The sequence below is a fragment of the Papilio polytes genome, unplaced genomic scaffold (genome assembly GCF_000836215.1).
Source record: "Papilio polytes unplaced genomic scaffold, Ppol_1.0 DF823934.1, whole genome shotgun sequence".
NCBI lineage: Eukaryota > Metazoa > Arthropoda > Insecta > Lepidoptera > Papilionidae > Papilio > Papilio polytes.
This window is the reverse complement of record NW_013525270.1, coordinates 988,478-999,892: the sequence shown is the minus strand read 5'-3', so window position 1 is coordinate 999,892 and position 11,415 is coordinate 988,478. Positions and strand designations below refer to the sequence as shown.

Below are 11,415 nucleotides of genomic sequence, written 5' to 3'. Positions count from 1 at the left end.
TTGTTACATACAATTTAGGATTTAACTGGTAGACATCGTATAATTTATTTTGTTCGTAAACAAAATAGAAAATGAAATATTCCTTACAGTTTTTATATCTCAGAAAGCGTGCCAATTGTAAATAATACTCAGTTGTGCACGCAACATTAATATAGAAGCAGAGTATGGGCACGTTGTTGCTTTATATCTTTTGTTTCCGTTTTGTAAAATTTCACCCCCATAACATTATGTTGATGGCGGCAATAACGTTTGAAATATTTACGAATATCCTAACAAACGATGTGCGCAGTGATAAATAGATAATACTGTGCCGGATTGACCGTGTCTGAATCGAACCCACGTCGCGTCTGAATAAAGATTAGTTAGACCGGCAACTGAGCTCACGGTCCCTTCATTTCTCACCGCAGAACGATTTGTCGAGAGTCGTTCGTGATGTTTTTATTTTACACAGAACAAACTGCACGGAAACCCGCGCTGTTCTCTAGATATCGAGCTCTTTGTTGGTTTATACTCTACTAACAAGAGATAAAGAATGTTCATTGTTGTGTTTATTGGTTTAAAGTACTTGTATTTTTGTTCAAAAATACTTTGTCTTACAAATATTTGTATGCATTACAACGTTACGTTTTTAATTGATAAAGAGACCACAAGGAACTAATTTAAATTTAAGTAAGATAAAGTTTATTTACAACTCCTGAAAATTATTTAATAGGATACCTAAACATATAATTAAAATTGTCTAACTTGCGATAAACTAAATGAGAGTCGTCGACGAGGATTTTTTAACGTCCACTCAGCAATATTGGGCGTCGTCCCTCGTTCATTAACAATGAATTTGACGGCGGCTGGCGTGAAGGCCCTCTCATCTCGGATTATATCAGATCCAAATCCCAGGCGTAACAATACCCGCTCCACTTGCCGCACCTTGATTCCAACGATGTTCATTTTGCGATTCACAAACCGATGAGACACACTGCTCTTCGTAATATTGTTTATTTAATACTCAATATAAAATATTGTTACAATTAAATCAAATATTTTGTTATATTTTGGTTTCTTAAATTATATGTTTTTTGAAATAAAATACAGAGAAAAACTAGACAGCTTTTTGTGTCAAGAACTTTGGACTTCAAATTTAATTTTCTACACAATCATGTCGTCACTAATCAAGCCATCTCCTGTATACATTTTCCTGTAAGTAAAACCTAAAAGCTCAAGATATAATTAAATATATTTATGGAAGATGTCATTGATTTGGTTCTTGACATCAATAGTATGTCTCCCTTGTTTCCTTTTTGTGTATTTACGACTATATTCGATACAGCCGTGTGTATCTCTCTGGTCAGCAACAATCGCCTCTGGACAACTCAATAAATGGCGGTCCCTAATTAGTCGAAGTACACCCTAACATCTACCCAATTAAAAGTTATAACACGTAATATTAAATATTGTTTAATAACATATTGAAACATAAAAGTATTAACTACAAAATAGTCACAATATAACGAAAAGTGTTTAAAAGCCAAAGAAAAGAATACTTGAAATGTTGTCAAATATAAAACCATAAACAAAAAATTATTGATGAGGAATACAAATCTAAATAAAATTTATCTTCTCACTCAATCTAAAAAGTACCTGATAAATTAAGTCACAAATTCCAGTTTATAATACGTACAACGTCACGACGTCAATTCGGGTCGAAGCGATTTCCCAGCGGACCCCGGCAAGGAGATATCTAATTACAAATTCGATGCGGCCAATAAATATTCCAATGTATTCAAATTTACATAATACCAACAAGTTTATGTTAAACTTTTAACAAGCAAAACTAAACTTTAAACGAAATACATCAAACGGAAAATCGAATAGATATCATTATTGTATGAAATCGAAAAAAATACAACACAATGTCAATATTATGCACAAAACATCAAAGAGTTTGGTTGTAAAGAAGCAATTTTGATGTTAAATTTGATAGTTATAGAAAAGCCCTTATTAAGTAACATGAAGGCAATTTGACGGACAAAAGGATGCCCCTCGTTGCTACGGGCGGCCGCTGAGGGCGATTCAAAGTTTTCACTCGTCGGACATCGGCCGCCGCCCTTACTGTATCAATTTATTGAATTTCATCTCGAGTTTGAAGGATGACCACACGTTTATTGTTCTGTCGAGCATTGATTAGGGTGTAACATTGTTACAGGTATACTTTTGTAGCCAAGGGCCTGTATTTTGCAATGCTTATTGCTTTATACATCTAAATGTATCTGGAACATACACCTTATATATCATCTTTATATATTGAACATATATCGTAACATATAGGTTCTATAACAATACGGTTTACATTCTTCTGATTTAATTCATTGCTAACAAATTGACAAGTAAATATCCATCACTTTTATCGAATTTGTCACCGTCATCCTTATTAAAAGACAAATTAATATTCTGATCTAGTGGTCAGTTAAAGCACACCGCTTATAATAAATACTTCAAATTGCTACCCTCAAAATAGTTGCAAGTAGAAAATAATCGCCTCTAGCAACGCGACAATTTGTCTAGGGGGAGCTTTTCAATAATAATTCCGCGGTAAATTCGGTTTCTGACCGCATCGGCCGAGGGATACTGAAAATTAACTATCCTATTGGTTTTTTGACAGCATTCCTAAGATAGTTTCCTTATAGGCTATTAGTTACTTTATGTAGGATATGTGTATACAAGTGTACCATTTAGTACCGTCTTTTTTCATAACACATTTGTTTTTGCATATAATATTTACAACTAATTACAAAAGCACACAATTACGTTGTTTTATCCTTCATATTACATCAGGCACTCTTTTGTTTCGTGCCTAAAATCTCCTTGTTGTTTTTATTATCTTTTTAATTTGGTATTGTCGATGGCCAGTTCTTACATAAAAATTAATTAACAAAATAAATAATAATTATACAGATCTCGGTCTTGTTAATCAGGTTACTGTTTTAAATGGATATTACTTTGTGTATTAAACAAAAAAAATAGTCCTCAAATTTTGCGTTTATTTTATTAGCGCCATCTAGTGGCCGATTTTGACTGACTAAAGAGTAATGTCACTTTTTTAGTAATCTCAACTTTGAATTGCTGGTGAATTTTTCATTTAAATTACAATCATCAGTTATCGTTATTTTATTCCATTAGATAAATAAAACAGTACTGTGACGAGATAAAATACGACCTACGTTTTTCATCATTAGTGGTAAAAACGTAGTTCACCAGCAATCATAACAAGCTAACAAAACCGCTATTAAGCGAACTCATCGCTTATATCGCTGTCTTGAGTTATAACGTTGGCCAAGCGACAGATTGCTAACATTACAATAACAAATCGCTCTAGACATGGTGTCGTGTAGGTGGATGAACCTTGCTACTGTAACTGCAGTTATAGAACATCGTTGTATTGAGTAGCCAACGTAATAATGACTACTATACCCTCGCACTATAATTTAGGTTATATCAAATCGTAGACATAAGATTGGTGCGTTTATTCTCCTTTTCATGTCAGATCTCTTATTAACTTTTCAATTTCTAGCGTATACATGAGTTCTCCCATGTGATTTGCTGCACGCTAGTTGTAATAAATTGGGACAAGTTTATTGGCCATTAAAATAACAAATGAAACTTGATGTTTCTACGTGACTTATTAAAAAGTTTATTATATGAGGTTAACTACAAAATTGTCCACAATTAAATGGAAAACATCTTCAAGAATAATTACTGTATCTAAATTAAACTTTTTGTAAGTATATATAGAATTTATTTGTAAATATTACCCTACTCAAATGCATTTATGAAATTTTATTACCCTCATGTCAGTCGGGCAAAAACTTACCGTTTGTTATTAAAAAAAAATATGGCAGTAGTTATGATTTCTTTAAAAAAAATTTGCTAATTACCATACTTTATACTTTGCGTTTATTTGTTAAAAAAGCATAACTAAACACTAGAGCAGATCACGTGTATTCAGCGACCTCTCTCGGGAGAGTAGTATAATTTTATTTTCAACTCTATTTACTGCTAAGGCTCTTATTCCTTTGTTGCGCCTCGAATAGTCCTTATTTCGTGGAGCGTCTGTTTTAATTAGTACAAGGAGCGTACTTATAGTTCCTCGGAGCAACTCACAACTAGCACTAAGTGCCCGGAGCTGCGATACAACGCTTGTTTACATACCTAATTACAGGTGATTTAAATACAACGCGAAGTTTTAATTAGAAACATTCTGATCTCGAGTACTTTTACTGTTTACTAAAGTTTTTTTGTGTTCATTGGCTAGAATTATTGCAAATTGTTTTAACAAATAAATCGACTCAATTATTAGAAGAAGCAATGGTTTTTGTAAACAATGGTTTACAGTATATAATTTACCTGTAATATAATTTACTTGACTAATAATCTTATAAATGTAAACTGTAGTGTCAATCAATGATCTTAAGAAAATTCATTAGCGAAGTCTCTTCAAATCCTTTATCTAATTTTCATTATCGTAAGCTAATTAAGGTATATGGAATCTTGTATTATAAAATCTTACTTAAAATTAGATAGCGAAAGTTTAGATGGATGGATGGATGGATGTTAGAGTTTGTAGCATAAACGGCTGAACGGATCTCGTTGAAATTTGGCATAGATGTAGACGATAGTCTGAAAGAACACATAGGCTACTCGCTTTTGTTTTTAATTAATCCCACGCGGATGGAGTCGCGGGCGAAAGCTAGTGTATAAATACTATACAGAAAACAAAAAAGGTTTTAATTAAACATCCTCTGAGTTATGAATGTGGAACCTCAATTAAATCACTCGACAAATTTACTAACTCCTCACGAACGTTTGACTTCGTGGAATGTATTGAGAGGAGCCACGGATTTCCATCAAATTAAGCTTCATCCGGGCACAACTATTTATAAAGATTCTGCGCTGGGAAGGGTGCTCTATTCACTGAGTGAAATTTGACGTGTGAGACCTTGTTCGTACATTTGAATGAAACGTTTTATGTGAAAATCTATTGTGTGGAATCGGAAGACGGAATGTCTATCTCATAATCTTATTCTGTACATTTCTTATACACGTTTTATGAAGAAAATCACAACTTCAAGATTTATGGTTTGATACTAAATATTCGATTAGATTTATACAATTTTGCTGCCTTGTCGTCTTAACTAGTATACCAAAATCCTATCTTTACATATAATAAAATTGGAATGCCTGTTTTTAATATCAAATGAAAAATTTCCAAATTTGTGGAACACGTATTTGCGTTGTTGATAACGAAAAGCGCATTTAAAAATGTTTGTCTGTCTGTCTGACATAGACAGGCATATTATAGGCTACTTTTTTTTTTTAATTCCGCGCTATCAAAATGGCGTAACGGTCTTAATTTGCGCTAACGAAGGGTGCGGGCGACAGCTAGTAAATAAGTATAATACTGTCAAATAAGTACATTGTTTCGTAATAATAATAAATTAAATATAATAGCTAAAACATTTTAAAACCGAAAATACTTATCTTTAATTTCTTATTCTTATACAAGGAAGTAAAATACTCTCTCTCTCTTTTATTTTAGAATGATGGTCGTTTTGTAAGTCAATCTGAAATACAATCGAAAAGTATGAGTTCATTTATATAGATTTGAAAATCATTTCATAAATGAATACAATTTAAAGACAAATGTGACCCCATTTGAATGAACGTTCCGCTTGATTGAATTCAGGGGATCGAATTGACAAAGAAATAAAACTTCCAAACATATTTTATCTCCGTTAAATATTTTTGCAGCGTTTGTTTCCGGAGTTTAGCATTATTTTTAGTAAACTCAAGCAATATTCAACCTCTAATACAACTGAATGTTAAAAGCGTGTTATAATAAAAAAAAGATTAACAAACTGACATCCACATGCGCACACTTTAAAGTCCAAAGAAGTACGAATCAGTACGAAAACCTCCTTGCTTACATTAGCATGAACAGTATGACAAGCTCTCATCGGATTAATGCCCATATTAGTCATGCATCAAAGACCCTCAAACGGCATTGTATATGCCCTCCTGCGATTTAACTACGAACAATACGGCAAATTATAAGTCACAAGAGCTCGCTCCTTGACCTATTTACGTCAATATTAAATTACAAATCCCGTCAATGTATTCGAATATTAAATGACGCTAATTTGTGTCTTAGTTACATTATTATAAAGCTCAAAGCATCATACGTTTTAGTGATTGACTGATTACTGTGTAATTTCAGATTGATATAGGGAATTTATGTTAGTAAGTAGAGATCCGTAGACCCGATTTATTAGTATATTTTATTGTAATACAATGCTTTGCGAATAGAAAAAAGATTCACTATTATCTTGTTAGCAATGGCCACGCTGTTTATTTGGATTAAAATTATGTTTGTATTGTAAAACCTTTTGGTTGAACAAGTTAAATGTAATTGGTGTGGTCAGAAATATATTTATCATTTATCCGTTGGAACCAGGTCCAAAATAATTTGTTGTTCAATGTGTAAAAAGCAAAATCGTATAGTTAAAAGATAATAGGTTAATTATTTATTCAAAAAGGGATTTTCATTGCCTTAGTCACATATTTATTCTATCGAATCCCTTTAACATTTCCCTCTCCTATAATTATCGTATAATTCGTTACAAGTATCTGTATTTTATTCTATTTTTTTATAACTTTCGTACAGACATAGACGTTTCGTTAAAAACTTAAAATGTCTCAAATATCTTTGGAAATACGACAACCAATTTTAAACGAATTGGAGTTTTTACGTACAACGGGTGCTAAAATATTCCTATTTCCTTTCATAGGACGAACGAAGTATCAATTATTTGGATTCTACGCAATAAAATTTCTAGTTACATGCACTACAACTCAGTTGTTCCTAACGTTATGCCATACTGGCTTCAAAGATTTCTTCGAACTAATCAATATTGCACCAAATTTAGGAGTATGTGCGATATCCGCTATAAAATATACGAAAATCCACACAAATAGAGTATTGTACGATGAAATATTTTGTCATTTTAAAAATGATTTCTGGGATATCGTTTCAATTAATTCTAATGCACATATGAAAGTGTTGAAGAGATACAAATTTATATCTATGATTGTTAATAGATTCATATTTTATTATTCTATTCCTCTTATAATTGTTGTGAATTCATTTCCATTTCTTGTAATGACGTATGAGAATAGGGTGCTCGGTGAAGATTTGCATTACCTTTATCCCTTTGACGGGTGGTATCCTTTTGACAAAGTGAAGTGGTACTGGGGCGCATACATATGGGAAAGTTGCATGACTGCCCTCGTCGTTTGTGTTTATTTATTTTCTAACATGATGCAAGCTACTTATATCTTATTCATTTGTATGGAGCTAAAAATCTTGGGACATAGCCTCGAAGAATTGATAAGTACAGAGGACGTGAAAATTTTAAAAAGAGGAAATTGTAACGATATTCATGGAAGAGTTTTATTTCAGCTGAAAATTATTATTAAAAGACATCATCGTCTTGCAACGTTGGTTTTTTAATAATTAAATTTACACCCTAAAGAGGGTCTATAACATAATAAGTGTGGTATTGTTTCAGGATGTCTGCCTCTCTCGACAAAGTTTTAGGTGACGCAATGTTGCTCAATTACTCGCTTGGGGCGATATTTATTTGTCTTACTGCATACACTTTTACAGTAAGTAACAACGAGAAGTAAATTAATCTCAGTAATATTATAAATGCGAAAGTTTGGATGAATGAATGCTACAGTTTGTAGCTTAAACGGCTGTACGGATCTCTATGAAATTTGGCATAGATATAGAGGATAGTCTGAAAGAATAAATAGGCTATTTACTTTTGTTTTTTACAATTCCACACGAAAGCTAGTTTAAAAATTGATTGAAAAAAGGAATTAAATTTAAAAAAAAACTTCGTCGCACATCGTTTAGATCTAAACAAAGACATTATCGAATGAATTTTGTATTACATCTTGTATTATAATAAACTTATATCTTTTTTCAGGTAGTAGATGACTTTTATCAGTCCGTACGTTACTTTTCCTTCTTCATGTCATTGCTCGTTGAGAGTTTCAATCAGTGTATAGTTGGACAAATTTTAAGCGACCATGTAAGTATTCGTTTAGTATGTTTAAAACGTATTGAGATGAAATTATAGCTAGCCTTTCACTTGACTTTGAACATTTTACTTTGATCATAAATTGCGGCTGTCTAAAGTTATAAAAAAAACTAGCATTCGCCCGCGACTCTGTCGACGTGGAATGAAAAAAAAAACAGAGTATCCTAAGTGTTCTTCCAGACTATTCTCTAGGTCTACGCCAAATTTTATCGAAATCCGTTCAGCCATTTAGGCTACAAACTCTAACAAACATCCAACCATCTAAACCTTCGCATTTATAATGTATCTTCTATCTTCCACCTCTATATATATCTTCTTTGCTTTTTTAGTTAAAGACAAATATTTCTTATTAAAAATTTATTGCAGAGCGAAGACTTGACTGAATCGATCTATTCAGCAGACTGGCCGAATGCAAGCCAAGAGGTGAAAAAAATCATGCTAATGTTCATGATGCGAACTCAGAAACCATTTAAACTAACAGCTAATGGCTACCTTGTTATGAACCTGAACACATTTAGCGCTGTAAGTAAACACATCCTCTAAATATTTCATAGAATATTTTTTCAGTTTACTAAATAAAATAATAATTTAATTTCAGATATGTAGCACTTCTTATCAATTCTTCAATTTGTTGCGAACAGTTTACCCTTAGTACTATATTTTTTTCTGTATTATTGTTACGTTTTCCTTGACTAACTTGACACATTAAGAAATAATGAATAAATAGTCACACTTTTAGATGTAATAAATAAGTGAAGTACGCTTTTTGTATTTTTTTATATCCATTTTTTATCGAATCAACTAATGATTGTGCATTGTAATCGGAAGACAAAAGAAAAATAATCCAGAGATATCGTATAAAAACATACCTACCGAAACACTATCTTTATTCATAATACACGAAAATTGTTAAATCACATTCACTGATAATTTACAGACATTTTAATTGATAATTTTGTAATTTTATATTAGAAAAAATACGTTTGTCGCTGTTCTCCATAATGTCAATCACTTACTGAAAAATGTAGGTAAATATTTTTAAAACTCTATGTGCTGTTGGTGTTGACACTTCCATTTGTTATAATAATCTAATGTTTTCTACAAAATAATTATTCAGTAAAAATTATAAACAAATTTATATCCAAATCACGATTGTATTGCACGTCCAATAATCGTGATATAGTTTTTAATATTATCGTAATTTATTAACACATTATTATTTTAATTACTTGTGTAAAACATATAAATTAATGCAATTTCGAAAGACATTAAACTTAGAAGCCCAGAAAATGGGGCTTAAGATTTATTCGATACCACTTTTTATATTAGTTTTCAGTTCTGTTATATTAGCGACTGGTGAAACCCAAATCGAGCCACGTAAGTAACGTTTCAGTGTTTACAGAAATGCGAAAGTTTAGATGGATGTGCGTTAGAGTTTCTAGCCGAAACGGCTGAACGGATTTCTATGAAATTTGGTATATATGTAGAGGATGATAGTCTAGAACACAAAGGCTACTAATTTTTGATTTTTTTTAAATTCCAGGCGGAGTCGCAGGCGAAAGCTAGTTAAAAATAATTTAATGTTTTTTTCCTGAAAAAAGATATAAGATACAGACCCTCACAATGCTTTTTAAGTTACCGTTCTTATCTAAAAGTAAAACAAACGAATATAAAAGAATTAGCAGAATTTTTATTTTCATATAAATCAATGCGTGGTGCTTTCGCTATCAAAAATTAAAATCTCAGTTTTGTCACATCAATTCTCAAAATATTTGTATATTTAAATTAGTTTGCATATATATTGATTGTACATAGGCCGGTACAGATACTATAACATATTTTTACCGACAACATTTTTATGGTATGTGTAAAACGTTAAAAATGTTTAAATTTAGTTTAACCTCTACATTTCATTTTAGCGACGACTGTTAGCAAAGGAACAAGCGGACCTGTGGCAAGTAGTAAGTATAATTGTTGCTTAAAACACTTCAATAATCACGACAGCTCTTAAGTAATATAAATGCGAAATAATCTGGTAGAACAAATATGCTACTTACTTTTCTTTTCTTAATTTCACACGCACGGTGTCGCCGGCCAGTAACATTTTCTATGCCTTTAGTGTTTTGTTCCCATTTCTTTATACATATAAGTTAAATTATAATACGCTTCAATATCAGCTCACTATATGTCCCCACAGACGGACTCGGAGTCTACCCTAAGTTAGGGGTGACAAAGTCTTAGTCAACCACGCTGACCCAGTGCCGGTTGGTTGGTAATACGCTTAATATTGATATATTGTTAAAGATGGTGATTCAGAATCCGAATCGTATGAAGACTCAGGATCAAGTGAGAGTGATGAATACGATTCATATGAGGACTCTGGGTCTGACGAAGATAATGGAAATGTAGGAGCTACAGGTTTGACATAAAACGTTTTATAAAAACGCCATCTATCGATCGGACTAGTACATCTGAACATGTATGGATACTGCTCTAAATTTTAGTCATAGTAAGACACGCACATCTTTGACTACACTATCGCACTTCTTTTTAGTCGCGCTTCCTATGAGGTAATATGGAGGTAGGCACACTACTCAGTTGAATTAGCTGCGAAACAATTAACAATCGTACAACAGTTGTGCGATAGTTTAGTCTAAGTCGTGTGCCCGCCCTAAGGAAAATCCGATATTTTATTTGTCAAAAAATAGTATCTCATTTGCAATTAAATTGATAAACAATTTTCCAGCCATATCTGCAGCCAACGCAGTTTCCAATGGTGAGTACTAGAAATACGTATTTAACTAGAACATTTATTTCTAAGCGACTGTAAGATTAATATTCCTTCAAAACAAAAAGAAATATCTAAGAAAAATAATAAATCATATCTATTTGTGTTGTTTTTATCCAACTCTATAAAAACACAGAATTTATTACTAGAAACTTTTACGCTGACATACGCTTAACTTTTGTAGCGTGGGTTTTTTAAAGTCTGCTATGTTTTACGAGAATATTAATACTTTTTACAATTCCAATTTAACTATACAATATAACTAACAATATAACTATGCCTCTTTTAAAAATAACAGTAGACCAGAACAAAGAAGTTGGGACAAATTATGTCACAGGGTGATTTAAAAAGCGAATTGTCGCCCATCTTTATTAAAATCAGGATTAACACATTACACAAAACACATTACAGGTGTTGGAAAGGGAATTGGAAGCAGTGCGTCTGCCTTAAGCGCCGTACAAGGTATTACAT

General features: G+C 32.2%; 2 protein-coding genes across 2 annotated transcripts in view; both read left to right on the top strand.

Annotated features, from left to right (window-relative positions):
* Window positions 1-6,742: 6,742 nt before the first annotated feature.
* LOC106101962 (putative odorant receptor 92a) lies at window positions 6,743-8,808 on the top strand. The gene is made up of 5 exons (XM_013281353.1): window positions 6,743-7,548; window positions 7,620-7,716; window positions 8,043-8,147; window positions 8,523-8,678; window positions 8,755-8,808. The coding sequence occupies exons 1-5, from the start codon at window positions 6,743-6,745 to the stop codon at window positions 8,806-8,808; spliced, it is 1,218 nt and encodes a 405-aa protein (XP_013136807.1).
* Window positions 8,809-9,445: 637 nt separating this feature from the next.
* LOC106101961 (collagen alpha-1(I) chain-like) overlaps window positions 9,446-11,415 on the top strand; it is a 33,817-nt gene continuing 31,847 nt past the window's right edge. The window contains exons 1-4 of the mRNA XM_013281352.1: window positions 9,446-9,533; window positions 10,461-10,574; window positions 10,903-10,932; window positions 11,356-11,406. Coding sequence (XP_013136806.1) covers window positions 9,446-9,533; window positions 10,461-10,574; window positions 10,903-10,932; window positions 11,356-11,406 — 283 coding nt within the window. The remainder of the gene's footprint in view (window positions 9,534-10,460; window positions 10,575-10,902; window positions 10,933-11,355; window positions 11,407-11,415) is intronic.

Coding starts and splice junctions, on each gene's coding strand:
- LOC106101962 (XM_013281353.1), top strand. CDS start 6,743: ATGTCTCAAATATCTTTGGAAATACGACAACCAATTTTAAACGAATTG. Junction 7,549..7,619: donor AGACATCATCGTCTTGCAAC/GTTGGTTTTTTA, acceptor GTATTGTTTCAG/GATGTCTGCCTCTCTCGACA. Junction 7,717..8,042: donor TTACTGCATACACTTTTACA/GTAAGTAACAAC, acceptor ATCTTTTTTCAG/GTAGTAGATGACTTTTATCA.